This window comes from Trachemys scripta, chromosome 24 (genome assembly GCF_013100865.1).
Source record: "Trachemys scripta elegans isolate TJP31775 chromosome 24, CAS_Tse_1.0, whole genome shotgun sequence".
Taxonomy (NCBI): Eukaryota; Metazoa; Chordata; order Testudines; family Emydidae; genus Trachemys; species Trachemys scripta.
Window position 1 is genome coordinate 14,594,749 of NC_048321.1, and position 14,366 is coordinate 14,609,114.

General features: G+C 60.0%; 1 protein-coding gene across 1 annotated transcript; it reads left to right on the forward strand.

The window, feature by feature from the left end:
- Positions 1-225: 225 nt before the first annotated feature.
- On the forward strand, positions 226-14,015 carry LOC117869905 (phospholipase A2 inhibitor and Ly6/PLAUR domain-containing protein-like). The gene is made up of 6 exons (XM_034757008.1): positions 226-422; positions 677-711; positions 10,514-10,630; positions 11,596-11,748; positions 12,223-12,363; positions 13,717-14,015. Exons 1-6 carry the CDS (start codon positions 226-228, stop codon positions 13,872-13,874), a joined length of 801 nt encoding a protein of 266 aa, XP_034612899.1. The 3' UTR covers positions 13,875-14,015.
- Positions 14,016-14,366: the final 351 nt, after the last annotated feature.

Genomic DNA, 14,366 nt, shown 5'->3' on the forward strand with positions numbered 1-14,366 from the left:
TCTCCAGGACTTGCCTGGCCAGTGTGGTGGCGTGTTGTTTAAGCCATCGTACTGCCATGGACATTAATTGCAAAATTCCAGCTTTTTGACTTTCGTTATTACTTTTTAGAGCTTCTGTTTCTACTATTGCTTTATGTAAGCCAGTCCATGTTTGGGGTCACCGGTGTCGTCAGACGTCACCGGTGGGGTGCTCTGCTCTGTTCATTGTTGATACCAGTCGGCTGCATGCGTGTGTTCCCTCTGTGTGCTGCCCCGGCTCTGCAGATCGCTGGCACAGCAGGCCCCGGAGAACCCCCAATGACCACAGGCTCCAGTAAGGAACGAAGACCCCCGGCCAGGTTCATTGTCAAACGAAACACAGGACTAGTTCCCCACAGACTCTACAGGAGATACTACGAATATGCGCCCCCCGACAATCATAGGTGCCTACTTCCCCTCTTTTCTGTGGGAGTTCGACCTCCCCTCTGCCCCTACCCCCACCCCCACTCCACCCTTTCCATGAAGCCCTGCCTCTTCCCACCCCTTCCCGGCCCCCATTCCAAACCCTTCCCCAAAGTCCCTGCCCCAACTCTGCTCCCTCCCTGCCCCTATTCCGACTCCTTCCCCAAATCCCCACCCCGGCCCCACCTCTTCCCCTGAGCACACCATGTTCCCACTCCTCCCCCCTCTCCCGGAGCTGTTTGGCAGCGGCCAGGCGGGAAACGCTGGGAGGTAGGTGGAGGGGCAGGGGAGCTTGGCTGCCGGTGGGTCCTGAGCACCCACTAATTTTTCCCTGTGGGTGCTCCGGCCCCGGAGCACCCACAGGGTCAGCGCCTATGCTGACAATGGACCGTCTCAGTCCGTGGCGGGATTCTCCTGGCGCACGTGGGTTCGAACAAAACAAATCTATCCACCACATGATCCTTTTGACCCTGTCGTTAAAATGGGTCAGCCTGTTCCTTGTTATCTGTGTGGAAGGCACTGCCAGGGGGTTCCCGGACCATCCTGGCACGTTTCTCTTACTAGTGATTAGTATCTTTCAGGCATGTGTATAATAGCAACATCAGCCTTCTTCTTGCCAATTCTGTGAGCAGGGCCTGTCTCTGACTCACAGCTTCACCTTGCTTTGTGTTAGCAAAGTCTTGACCATTCCTTTAGTTCAGGCCTCATGTCTCATACCGGGCCTCTGGTCCAAGGGTTATGTTTCAGGGACTCATCTTACCACATCCCCCCACCCTCGCTCACTCGCTCGTTTTCACCGGGCTGGGGCAGGGGGTTGGGGCGCGGGAGGGGGCTCAGGACTGGGGCAGGGGGTTGGGGCGCGGGAGGCGGGGAGGGTTGCAGGCTCTGGGTGGTGCTTACCTCAGGCGACTCCCGGAAGCGGTCGGTGTATCCGGCTCTGAGACGGAGGCGTGGCCAGGTGCGCTCCCCCATCCGCAGGCGCCGCCCCCGCAGCTCCCATTAGCTGCGGCTCCTGGCCAATGGGAGCTGCGGAGCCAGTGCTCAGGGCAGGGGCACTGCACAGAGCCCCCGTGGCTGCCCCTGCATTAGGAGCTGGACATGCCGGCCGCGTCCGGGAGCCACGTGGAGCCAGGGCAGGTAGGGAGCCTGCCTTAGCCCCGCTGCGCTGCTGACCAGACTTTCAATGGCCCAGTCAGCAGTGCTGACCGGAGCTGCCAGGGTCCCTTTTCAACCAGGCTCTACAGTCGGAAACGGGACGCCTGGCAACCCTAATTACCATGAGGAACCTGGGCACAGGGACTGACTCAGTGTTGTGACTCGGTGTCATCGTTGTGCGATGGCAGCCCCGGCGAGCAGGATGGTGGCACCGGGCCATGACTGAGGGCGACTTCTGCTCCCTCTTTCTGTCTGCGTACACACGCCTCTGGCGGTCCCTCCGTCACGCTGTCTGAAGCGGCTCACGACCGTGAATGCCTATTTCAGGGCAGGCTGACAGACCCGGGACAGGCCCCCCAAGCTGGTGGTGAGTTCTAGTATTAGATTTCCCCAAGACAGTAACAAATGCCAACTCCTGGATCGCTGTCAGTGTCTAACCGCGGAGTCCCAGCCCGTCCCCTGAGACTCTCCAGGCTGTCTTGCCACCCAACCACACTGGCTTTAGTGACCAAGTCACTTACACCAGAAATCACCCTCCAGTAGGTTGCTCCCAGTCACTTCCCCAGATCAACTGGTGCCCTAGATCCTACACCAAACACAAGGCCTGGTGCAAATCCTAACGCCTGCCTGACTTGGAGTGATCTGTCGGTTTGAAGTGCCTTTCAGGGTGGACCCAGGGGTCTCCCCTGGGGATCTTGGCCTCAGTTTAGAGGGCAAACAGTGAAGAGAGAGAGGGACAATTTCCCTGTGACTTGGTGACAGGTGAGACAGGGCCGTTAACCAGCCCTCAGGATTGCAATGGCCTTGGCTGGCCCGTCTGGTTCGGCTAGGCCCTGCTGCCCGGGCGGGGGGACGATTCCCAGGCTGGGTTCACACGTCCAGAGCAAACGGTTTCAAAGCTCTAGAACAAAAGCGAGCGCTTTCCTCGCAGGCCGGAACCCAGACACGGCTCGGGAGGTTAGAGCAGGCGCAGCGGCTTCCCTAGAGGCTAAACGTTAACTACAGTCGTACCAGACTGACACCAGTGCTGAGCAAAGTAACGCACGGGTAACCTGGGCTGGCCCCGGCTACGGTCTGCAGCACCTCCCCTGTCCCTCCCGCTTCATCCTCATCCCTCTGTCTGTCCGTCCATCCCCACGCACACCTTCCTACCCATCCGTCCATCGCCAGCCACCCGCGTCGCTACAGCGGGGCCGACTCATCGTTCTGTCACGAGTCTCGTGATAATTATAATATACTAGAATTATAATGAATTGAGTTGCATCCGATGAAGTGGGCTGTAGCCCACGAAAGCTGATGCCCAAATAAATGTGTTCGTCTCTAAGGTGCCACAAGGACTCCTCGTTGTTTTTGATGATAATTATCGTTTTCGTTCCCAGAGTCCGGTGGGTCTGGGCTGGTTTCAGCCTTAAAGCAGAGGGCCGTTTCGAGCCCTCGCGGCTGTGGAGAAAGCTACAAACCGTGACCCGTGGGTCCCCTAACGGCTCAAAGAGCAGACGGCAAATTACAAGCCCCCCAGATCTCGTATCTTTACGTGATCATAGAATCATAGAATCATAGAATATCAGAGTTGGAAGGGACCTCAAGAGGTCATCTAGTCCAACCCCCTGCTCAAAGCAGGACCAATTCCCAGCTAAATCATCCCAGCCAGGGCTTTGTCAAGCCGGGCCTTAAAAACCTCCAAGGAAGGAGACTCCACCACCTCCCTAGGTAACGCATTCCAGTGTTTCACCACCCTCCTAGTGAAATAGTTTTTCCTGATATCCAACCTGGACCTCCCCCACTGCAACTTGAGACCATTGCTCCTTGTTCTGTCATCTGCCATCACTGAGAACAGCCGAGCTCCATCCTCTTTGGAACCCCCCTTCAGGTAGTTGAAGGCTGCTATCAAATCCCCCCTCATTCTTCTCTTCTGGAGACTAAACAATCCCAGTTCTCTCAGCCTCTCCTCATAAGTCATGTGCTCCAGACCCCTAATCATTTTTGTTGCCCTCCGCTGGACTCTTTCCAATTTTTCCACATCCTTCTTGTAGTGTGGGGCCCAAAACTGGACACAGTATTCCAGATGAGGCCTCACCAATGTCGAATAAAGGGGAACGATCACATTCCTCGATCTGCTGGCAATGCCCCTACTTATACAGCCCAAAATGCCGTTAGCCTTCTTGGCAACAAGAGCACACTGTTGACTCATATCCAGCTTCTCGTCCACTGTGACCCCTAGGTCCTTTTCAGCAGAACTGCTACCTAGCCATTCGGTCCCTAGTCTGTAGCAGTGCATGGGATTCTTCCGTCCTAAGTGCAGGACTCTGCACTTGTCCTTGTTGAACCTCATCAGGTTTTTTTCTGCCCAATCCTCTAATTTGTCTAGGTCCCTCTGTATCCGATCCCTACCCTCTAGTGTATCTACCACGCCTCCTAGTTTAGTGTCATCTGCAAACTTGCTGAGAGTGCAGTCCACACCATCCTCCAGATCATTAATAAAGATATTAAACAAAACCGGCCCCAGGACCGACCCTTGGGGCACTCCACTTGAAACCGGCTGCCAACTAGACATGGAGCCATTGATCACTACCCGTTGAGCCCGACGATCTAGCCAGCTTTCTATCCACCTTACAGTCCATTCATCCAGCCCATACTTCTTTAACTTGGTGGCAAGAATACTGTGGGAGACCGTATCAAAAGCTTTGCTAAAGTCAAGGAATAACACATCCACTGCTTTCCCCTCATCCACAGAGCCAGTTATCTCATCATAGAAGGCAATTAGGTTAGTCAGGCACGACTTCCCCTTCGTGAATCCATGCTGACTGTTCCTGATCACTTTCCTCTCCTCTAAATGTTTCATAATTGATTCCTTGAGGACCTGCTCCATGATTTTTCCAGGGACTGAGGTAAGGCTGACTGGCCTGTAGTTCCCCGGATCCTCCTTCTTCCCTTTTTTAAAGATGGGCACTACATTAGCCTTTTTCCAGTCATCTGGGACCTCCCCCGATCGCCATGAGTTTTCAAAAATAATGGCTAATGGCTCTGCAATCTCACCCGCCAACTCTTTTAGCACCCTCGGATGCAGCGCATCCGGCCCCATGGACTTGTGCACGTCCAGTTTTTCTAAATAGTCCTGAACCACTTCTTTCTCCACAGAGGGTTGGTCACCTTCTCCCCATGCTGTACTGCCCAGTGCAGCAATCTGGGAGCTGACCTTGTGCGTGAAGACAGAGGCAAAAAAATCATTGAGTACATTAGCTTTTTCCACATCCTCTGTCACTAGGTTGCCTCCCTCATTCAGTAAGGGGCCCACACTTTCCTTGATTTTCTTCTTGTTGCTAACATACCTGAAGAAACCCTTCTTGTTACTCTTAACATCTCTTGCTAACTGCAACTCCAAGTGTGATTTGGCCTTCCTGATTTCACTCCTGCACGCCTGAGCAATATTTTTATACTCCTCCCTGGTCATTTGTCCAATCTTCCACTTCTTATAAGCCTCTTTTTTGCATTTAAGATCAGCAAGGATTTCACTGTTTAGCCAAGCTGGTCGCCTGCCATATTTACTATTCTTTCTACACATCGGGATGGTTTGTTCCTGCAACCTCAATAAGGATTCTTTAAAATACAGCCAGCTCTCCTGGACCCCTTTGCCCTTCATGTTATTCTCCCAGGGGATCCTGCCCATCTGTTCCCTGAGGGAGTCAAAGTCTGCTTTTCTGAAGTCCAGGGTCCATATTCTGCTGCTCTCCTTTCTTCCTTGTGTCAGGATCCTGAACTCGACCATCTCATGGTCACTGCCTCCCAGGTTCCCATCCACTTTTGCTTCCCCTACTAGTTCTTCCCTGTTTGTGAGCAGCAGGTCAAGAAAAGCTTTGCCCCTAGTTGGTTCCTCCAGCACTTGCACCAGGAAATTGTCCCCTACACTTTCCAAAAATTTCCTGGATTGCCTGTGCACCGCTGTATTGCTCTCCCAGCAGATATCAGGGTGATTAAAGTCTCCCATGAGAACCAGGGCCTGCGATCTAGCAATTTCTGCTAGCTGCCAGAAGAAAGCCTCGTCCACCTCATCCCCCTGGTCTGGTGGTCTATAGCAGACTCCAACCACAACATCACCCTTGTTGCTCCCACTTCTCAACTTTATCCAGAGACTCTCAGGTTTTTCTGCAGTATCATACCGGAGCTCTGAGCAGTCATACTCCTCTCTTACATACAACGCAACTCCCCCACCTTTTCTGCCCTGCCTGTCCTTCCTGAACAGTTTATATCCATCCATGACAGTACTCCAGTCATGTGAGTTGTCCCACCAAGTCTCTGTTATTCCAATCACATCATAGTTCCCTGACTGTGCCAGGACTTCCAGTTCTCCCTGCTTGTTTCCCAGGCTTCTTGCATTTGTGTATAGGCACTTAAGATAACTCAATGATCGTCCCTCTTTCTCAGCATGAGACAGGAGTCCTCCCCTCTTGCGCTCTCCTGCTTGTGCTTCCTCCCAGGATCCCATTTCCCCACTTACCTCAGGGCTTTGGTCTCCTTCCCCCGGTGAACCTAGTTTAAAGCCCTCCTCACTAGGTTAGCCAGCCTGCTGGCGAAGATGCTCTTCCCTCTCTTCGTTAGGTGGAGCCCATCTCTGCCTAGCACTCCTTCTTGGAACACCATCCCATGGTCGAAGAATCCAAAGCCTTCTCTCCGACACCACCTGCGTAGCCATTCGTTGACTTCCACGATTCGACGGTCTCTACCCCGGCCTTTTCCTTGCACAGGGAGGATGGACGAGAACACCACTTGCGCCTCAAACTCCTTTATCCTTCTTCCCAGAGCCACGTAGTCTGCAGTGATCCGCTCAAGGTCATTCTTGGCAGTATCATTGGTGCCCACGTGGAGAAGCAGGAAGGGGTAGCGATCCGAGGGCTTGATGAGTCTCGGCAGTCTCTCCGTCACATCGTGTATCCTAGCTCCTGGCAAGCAGCAGACCTCTCGGTTTTCCCGGTCAGGGCGGCAGATAGATGACTCAGTCCCCCTGAGGAGGGAGTCCCCGACCACCACCACCCTCCTCCTCCTCTTGGGAGTGGAGGTCGTGGAACCCCCATCCCTAGGACAGTGCATCTTTTGCCTTCCAATCGGTGGAGTCTCCTTCTGCTCCCTTCCCTCAGATGGGCCATCTAGTCCACTCTCCGCATTAGCACCTGTAGAGAGAACATGGAAACGATTCCTCACCTGTATCTCCATTGCTGGTGCATGGACGCTCCTCTTTCTTCTTCTGGAGGTCACATGCTGCCAAACCTCCTCACAATCCTTCTGTCCCTGCTCCGCCTGCTCTGAATCTTCAGAACATTGTGGCCGTAGAAGCATCTCCTGACGTCTGTCCAGGAAATCTTCATTTTCCCTTATGCAACGCAGAGTCGATACTTGTTTCTCCAGCCCTCGAACCTTCTCCTCCAGTATGGAGACCAGCTTGCACTTTGTACAGACAAAGTCACTTCTGTCCTGCGGAAGAAAGACAAACATGGCACAACCTGTGCAGGTTACAACAGCTGATCGCTCACCTTCCATATCACCGTCCTCTTAGGAGCTTCCTCAACTGTTGCAGGAACTATTCGGAGAAACCTGCAGATGAAAGCCTCAGTGCGCTCTCCCTAGGCAAACTCCCGCTGTTAGCCTCTGCTGTTCGCCGCTCAGCTGGTTCGCTGCTGACTGCCCTTATATACCAGTCAGGCCCACTCAAGGCCCAGCTGGAACAAAGCACTCCCAATTCACACTTTTCAAACAAACAAGCAAGCAATCAAGCACACGGTCAAACTGACCAACTGTCCCAGCAGCAGACACTCAGATACTCACCAACACAGCCCCCCTAATGCAGCACTTAGCGTACCTCCTCTCGGACAGCTCCCAGGCAAACTCCCGCTGTTAGCCTCTGCTGTTCGCCGCTCCAAACAAACATGGATCTCGTGATTTTAAAGCCAATCTCATGATTTTTTGAACCTTTGGGGTTGGCCATACTGCCTCCATCTGACCTGTTCTCCGTCCCCATACACAGCCCTTAGTCTCCCTACCCGTCCCCCTATAGACCCATCCGTGCAGCTGTGTCCCAGGCCCCCCCTGGGATCACCCCCCCTAGATAAATGGGGCTCCGCAGCCTCCTGGAGATCCGTGAGCCCTTTCGCTGAAACCACGAGCCCTGGCATCGTGCCCCACCCACTGGGGGGGCTAAACCCCGGGGTTCCCCCCCCCCCCCCGAAGCTCCGATGTGGGCAGAAGCCCTGAGCCCATGGGCAGAGGTGAGGGGACATGAGGGAGTTGCTCCCCCAAACTGCAGTGTCTTACCCAGAGTGGGGCAGTCCTGGGGGCAGCTCCACCCCCCCTTCTCCTCTCCCTCAGGCCCCACCCTCAGGCCCCACCCTTTGGCCAGGTCCTAGGCGGGAAGCCGGAGCCAGGCACTGCGGGGCAGGTGGTGCCGTGGGGTGGGCAGCAGTGCCATTCCCCCGGCTGCTGCTGGTGCCCGGGTTACGGCTGCTCCCAGCCCCCTTTCACTGCTCCTGCCGCCAGTCAGAGCCGCCGGGCGGGGACCCGGCTCCGGGGCTGGCAGAGCCCTCGGGGAGCAGCCCCCCCACACAGCCCCAGGCAGGCGGAGGGGTCTGCTGAGGGGAGTCTGGGAGTGGAGGCGACTCTCCCTCCCTGGACCCCGCTGTGCAGAGCCGGCCCGAGCCCCCTCCCCGAAAACAGAAGTCAAACTACGCCTGTGCCCCAGGGTCCCGCCCCTGGCCGGAGCCCCAAGCCCCCCTGCCCCGGCCGGGCCCTGGAGTTTTTAGAGCATGTGGAGGGGGGCTCCGAAAGAAAAGGGCCGAGACCCCCTGCGCTAGATCCCAGCAAGGCGGGCTCGTCACTGCAGCCGGCTGGCCAGCCCTCTGCCTTTGCTGCTGCGTGACTGTCCCAAAGGCCTTTCTCCAGGGCCGTGCCCAGAAACTCTCTGTCCTGCCCACGCTGGCCCCCAGCCAGGCCAGCCGCGCCTCCGTCAGCAACCTGGGCGCTTCGCTCGGCTCCCCTGGGCCCTCTCAGTCCTCTGCCCGGAATCAGAGCCGGGGAGAGAACCCAGGAGTCCCGGCTCCCAGCCCCTGCTACTCTAACCACTAGCCCCCACTCCCCTCCCAGAGCCGGGGATAGAAAATCCCTGGTGGGACTTTCCATTCCCCCTTCGGCCAGACAGACACCCCTCTGGGACCCCGCCTTTACACCGGGATAGTAACAAAGCAGGTATTATCCCCTGATGGGGCTAATACCCTGGTTGACCCAGGCTCAAGCCATCTCTAGCCATGCCCCTGTCACTCTGAGCCTAGCCTTAGGCGGGGTCCGGGTGTCCCCGTACCATTTTGGGGAGTGTGTTTACCCCTAACTCGGTACCGGGGGGATCCGTTGGGAATGTGTCCAGCACCTAGCACGTCTTAGGAGTGTCTGTGGGTTTGCGACCCCAGCCGGAGTCTTGCCAAGTTCCCGTACCGGACGGGGAACCTGCAGGCGGGCGTCTGCTTTGTGACAGGGCCTGGCCCCGGCTTGGCCGGCGCATCCTCCCCTCTGGACAATCTCGCTTGGTGGCTGCGGCCGGCTGCTCACAGGCCTGTCTCCTTGGCATCAGGGCTGCTTTCCCCCCTTGATCTCGGCCCCCTGCCCCATGCCGAGGCACCGGCTGGCCTGTGTCCCTCCTGGGCTCCCAGGGCTGGGGGCAGGGAGGGCCCTTGGCCGGATTACGGGCTGGGGCAATGGGGGCGGTGTGAGGCCGCACTGGTCAGGTCGCAGGCTTCCCTAAATGGGATCCCCCATATTCCACCCCCAGGCTCCCCAAATCCTCATCTCAACCCTGGCCCCCCAGATACCCCATAGTCCGAGAGCGGCAGCCCCAGGGCACGGCGGGAGGGGCCGCGTGGTAGCAGGCCAGGCGGGGTGCATGGCAGGGATGGAAAGGGAGACGTGGCCGGCGGGGAGAGGTCCAGGCCAGGTTAATTGATGGCTCCGGAGCCGGATCCCTCCAGGAACTGGCTGTTCCCAGGCCCTGTTCCCTGCCCTGGCCCAGCCCCGTGGCTATAAATCGCCAGTGGGCGCAGCCCTGGCTGCATCCGACGGCCAGCTCCGCTCGCTGCCTCGCGTTCTGCCCTGCACCATGGCGGCCCACCTGGCCCTCTGCCTGCTGTCCGCGCTGCTGGCCACGGGTGAGTGGTAATGTCTGTCCAGCACCAGCCACCAGATCCCACTCCCCTTCCAGAGCCGGGGAGAGAACCCAGGAGTCCTGCTCCCAGCCCCCCCGCTGTAACCACCAGCCCCCACTCCCCTCCCAGAGCCGGGACAGAACCCAGGAGTCCTGCTCCCAGCCCCCTGCTCTAACCCACCAGCCCCCACTCCCCTCCCAGAGCGGGGCAGAGAACCCAGGAGTCCTGGCTCCCAGCCACCCCTGCTCTAACCCCTAGTCCCCACTCCCCTCCCAGAGCCGGGACAGAACCCAGGAGTCCTGCTCTCAGCCCCCTGCTCTAACCCACCAGCCCCCACTCCCCTCCCAGAGCGGGGCAGAGAACCCAGGAGTCCTGGCTCCCAGCCACCCCTGCTCTAACCCCTAGTCCCCACTCCCCTCACAGAGCCGGGGACAGAACCCAGGAGTCCTGCTCCCAGCCCCCTGCTCTAACCCACCAGCCCCCGCTCCCCTCCCAGAGCCGGGGAGAGAACCCAGGAGTCCTGGCTCCCAGCCCCCCCCTGCTCTAACCACTAGATCCCACTCCCCACTCAGAGAACCCAGGAGTCCTGGCTCCCAGAACGGCAAGCCCAATCTAAGCTCCGCTACTCAGCTGCTGCGGGTGACCAGGCAGCAGGGGTGCCCCCACTGGAACGATCTGTTAAGGGGGGGCCAGCGGCCCTGCGGATTATCCCTCTCCCAAATCCTCCCGGCTCTCCCCAGGTGGCTGCCTGAAGTGCGAACGCTGCAGCAGCGCTGACAAGACGTGCTCCGGAGAGCCGCAGGACTGCGCCCCCTCCCAGACCGCCTGCCTCATCCTCACCTCGGAGACCAGAGTCGGTGGGTGACGGGCATCTCCCCGCCCCCGAGGGGGAGGGGCTGGGCTCTGCTGCTGGCCAGCCAGCGGGGTCCCTGTCACGCCAGGCATCACCCAGACTCCAACTGAGATCAGGGCCCATCACGCCAGGTGCAGTGGAGTCAACCTGTGGAACTCCTCGCCAGAGGATGTTGTGACGGCCAAGACTAGAACAGGGTTCAAACAAGAACTAGATAAGTTCATGGAGGATAGGTCCATCAATGGCTATTGGCCAGGACGGGCAGGGATGGTGTCCCTAGCCTCTGTTTGCTAGAAACTGGGAATGGGCGACAGGGGAGGGATCACTTCATGATTCCCTGTTCTGTTCATTCCCTCTGGGTAGAACGGCCAACTTTCCAACTGCAGAAAACCAAACACCCCTGCCCCGCCCCTTCCTGAGGCCCTGCCCCTGCCCCGCCCCTTCTCTGAGGCCACTCCAGAGCTGGGGCAGGGGGTTGGGGGGGGGGTGTGGGGGGGTGCAGGCTGTGGAGTGGGGCTGGGGCTGAGGGGTTCGGCGTGCGGGAAGGGGTGTGGGCTTTGGGAGGGAGTTTGGGTGCGGGACGAGGTTTGAACCTGGGGCAGGGGGTTGGGGTGTAGGAGGGGTTTTGGGCTGTGGGGTCCGGGCAGGACTGACCTCAGGTGGCTCCCGGAAGTGGCCAGCATGTCTAGCTCCTAGGTGGAGGCGCGGCCAGGTAGCTCTGTGCACTGCACCCATCCGCAGGTGCCGCCCCCTTAGCTCTCATTGGCCACAGTTCCCAGCCAATGGGAGCTGCGGAGCCAGCACTCGTGGTGGGGGCAGCGTGCGGAGCCCCGTGGCCGCGCCTCCGCATAGGAGCCGGAGGGACGTGCCGGCTGGTTCCAGGAGCCGCGCAGAGCCAGGGCAGGCCTTAGCCCCGCTGTGCCGCAGCCCGTCCGGCCCGGTGACGCCTCCCCCCCGTCTCGCCCCCAGGGAAGGAGCAGAAACTGGGCACCTACAAGGGCTGCACCGAGAACAAGTTCTGCCCCCCGCGATCCTCCAGCCTCAGTTCTGCCTTCGGCTTGCGTGTGCGGAGCGCCGCCAAGTGCTGCCAGCGGGACCTGTGCAACAAGGGGGCTGTGAGGTGTACGGGACCAGTCACCTGCCCAGCCCCCTCTGACCCATGAGACCCCGCTCCCCTGCCTGAGACGGAGAGAGAACCCAGGGGTCCTGGCTCCCAGCCCATCCCCCCTCTCTGACCCATGAGACCCCGCTCCCCTGCCTGAGACGGAGAGAGAACCCAGGAGTCCTGGCTCCCAGCCCATCCCCCCCCGACCCATGAGACCCCGCTCCCCTGCCTGAGCCAGGGAGAGAACCCAGTAGTCCTGGCTCCCCTAGCCCCCCATTCTAACCCACCAGAGTCCGCTCCCCAGCTTGAGCCAGGCAGAGAACCCAGGAGTCCTGGCCCCCAGCTCCCACCCACGCCTCCCATTCCAACCCAGTACACCCCACTCCCGTCTCAGATTAAAGGAGTTACTCTGACCATTAGGACACCCAGCCCCATCCCGCCGCCCTGCCCTGCTCCGAGCACCAGCACTGACTGTGTCTCTCTGTCCCTAGTGCCACGGGCGCAGCCCAAGCCCAGCGGGCTGCAGTGCCCGGGCTGCGTGTCCGAGGGCACCGAATGCCAGGCCAATGAGACCGTGAGCTGCCTGGGCGCCGAGAACCACTGCGTCTATTTCGCTGGGTCCATCACAACCGGTAACGGCGCGGGGGGGACAATGGGGGCGGGGAAGGGCTCTGGCATCGAGCGGAGGAAGGCAGGGCAAGGAGTGAGCGCGGGGGTCAACGCCAGGCACAGCCCAGTCAGGGATAAGGCCCCGTTGTAACGAGCTCCCGCGGGCTGGGCTGGGTTCGCCCCCCATTGTGTCCTCTCTGGCAGCTGTGTTAGTGAAACACAAGTCACTGAGCTCCGGGCCGGGGGAGACTCACCGGGGCTCTGCGGGGGGGAAATTAGCCAAGAACCTTGTGGAATTAAAATGCAGGTAAGATTCAGAAGAAGAAAAAACCCCAAAGAAAATTCCCCACCTGCGGGAAAGCTCTGGAAAGCCAGCCAGGCGGAGCGGGAGGTCCCGGTTCGGGGCCAGTCGGCCAGGTGAACCGACGGGGGCGAGGTCCCAGCTCAGGGCCAGTTGGCCAGGGGAACTGACAGAGGGTGGGGTCCGAGCTCAGGGCCAGTTGGCCAGGGGAACTGACAGAGGGTGGGGTCCCAGCTCAGGGCCGGCCGGCCAGGTGAACTGACAGAGGGTGGGGTCCCAGTTCAGGGCCGGCCGGCCAGGCGGAGGGGGAGGTCCCGGTTCGGGGCCAGTCGGCCAGGTGAACCGACGGGGGTGAGGTCCCGGCTCGGGGCAGGCCAGCCAGGTGAACCGACAGGGGTGAGGTCCAGGCTCAGGGCCAGTCGGCCAGGTGGACTGACAGAGGGTGATGTCCCAGCTCAGGGCCGGCCAGCCAGGTGGAGGGGGAGGTCCTGGTTTGGGGCCGGCCAGCCAGGTGAACCAACGGGGGTGAGGTCCCAGCTCAGGGCCAGCCGGCCAGGTGAGCTGAGGGAGGGTGAGGTCCTGGCTCAGGGCCGGCCGGCCAGGTGAACCAACGGGGGTGAAGTCCCAGCTCAGGGCCAGCCGGCCAGGTGAGCTGACGGAGGGTGAGGTCCCGGCTCAGGGCCGGCCGGCCAGGTGAACCGACGGGGGTGAGGTCCCGGCTCGGGGCTGGCCGGCCAGGTGAACCGACGGGGGTGAGGTCCCGGCTCGGGGCCGGCCGGCCAGGTGAACCGACGGGGGTGAGGTCCTGGCTTGGGGCAGGCCGGCCAGGCTCTGGTAGCCCTGGGATCTGCCTCCGGGGCACCCAGTGGCTGGCAGCGTGGTACCCGGGACCCACAGGGCCTCCCGCCTGGTGAGCTGCGGGCGGTGGAGGGGGCGGGATCAGGGTGTCCCCGTCCCCTCAGCAGGCAGGTGCCCGGCGGAGTTTGGTGGCAATCGAAGGTCTCAGGGGGCGGTTCCCAGGGGACTCTCTGGGGCGTGATCCCCCCGGCGACGCCCTTCTCCGCTCTGCTTTCAGGCACCCGGAATTACACCTACGCCGTGCGCGGCTGTGCCACGAAAAGCACCTGCGCCAGCAAGGTGGGGGTGTACAAGCTGCCGGGGGTCTTCACCGACATCGTGATAACGTCCGAATGCAGCCCGGCCCCCACCCCCGGCCCCAAGCAGAGCACTTAGCCCCCAGCGCCGCCACCAGGCCCCAGCCCAGCCGCGGTCTAGGGCACACGGAGCCCGGCTGGGGGTCACTCCTGTCGCCGTCGCTCTCGGCACGATCCAGGATCGAGATCCAGCGTCGGGCACGAGCCGCAAACTGCTGGCGGGGGGGAGGTTATTTCCTGTGAGAACCTCCCTGAATAAAGCATCACCAGAGGGTGAGGGGGGAAAAGACGTGTGACTTTTTTACCACTGTTGCAAAACTGGCACAACAGGATGCCACGGACTCACAGATCGCGCCCACTCTTGGCCCCATGCTGTCCGTGGGGGGTGCCCCTTTCAGTGTGACAGCCCTTCTCGGGGGTCCACTCTCTCGGGGTCAGGCCCCTCCACCTCCTGGAGCTGCACCTCTCTGAGCCTTAGCACATCTGTCTCTGCCGTGGGTCCCCTCAGGGAGTCCACCCACTCTGGACCCCCCGGGCCTCCACTCCCAGAGGGAATAATGCCCCCCCCTCG

Excerpts from the sequence above, each read along its gene's own strand:
- LOC117869905 (XM_034757008.1), top strand. The coding sequence starts at position 226 with ATGCGTGTGTTCCCTCTGTGTGCTGCCCCGGCTCTGCAGATCGCTGGC. Across the intron at positions 10,631-11,595 it reads CACCTCGGAGACCAGAGTCG|GGAAGGAGCAGAAACTGGGC; the intron begins GTGGGTGACGGG and ends TCTCGCCCCCAG. Across the intron at positions 12,364-13,716 it reads CGCTGGGTCCATCACAACCG|GCACCCGGAATTACACCTAC; the intron begins GTAACGGCGCGG and ends CTCTGCTTTCAG.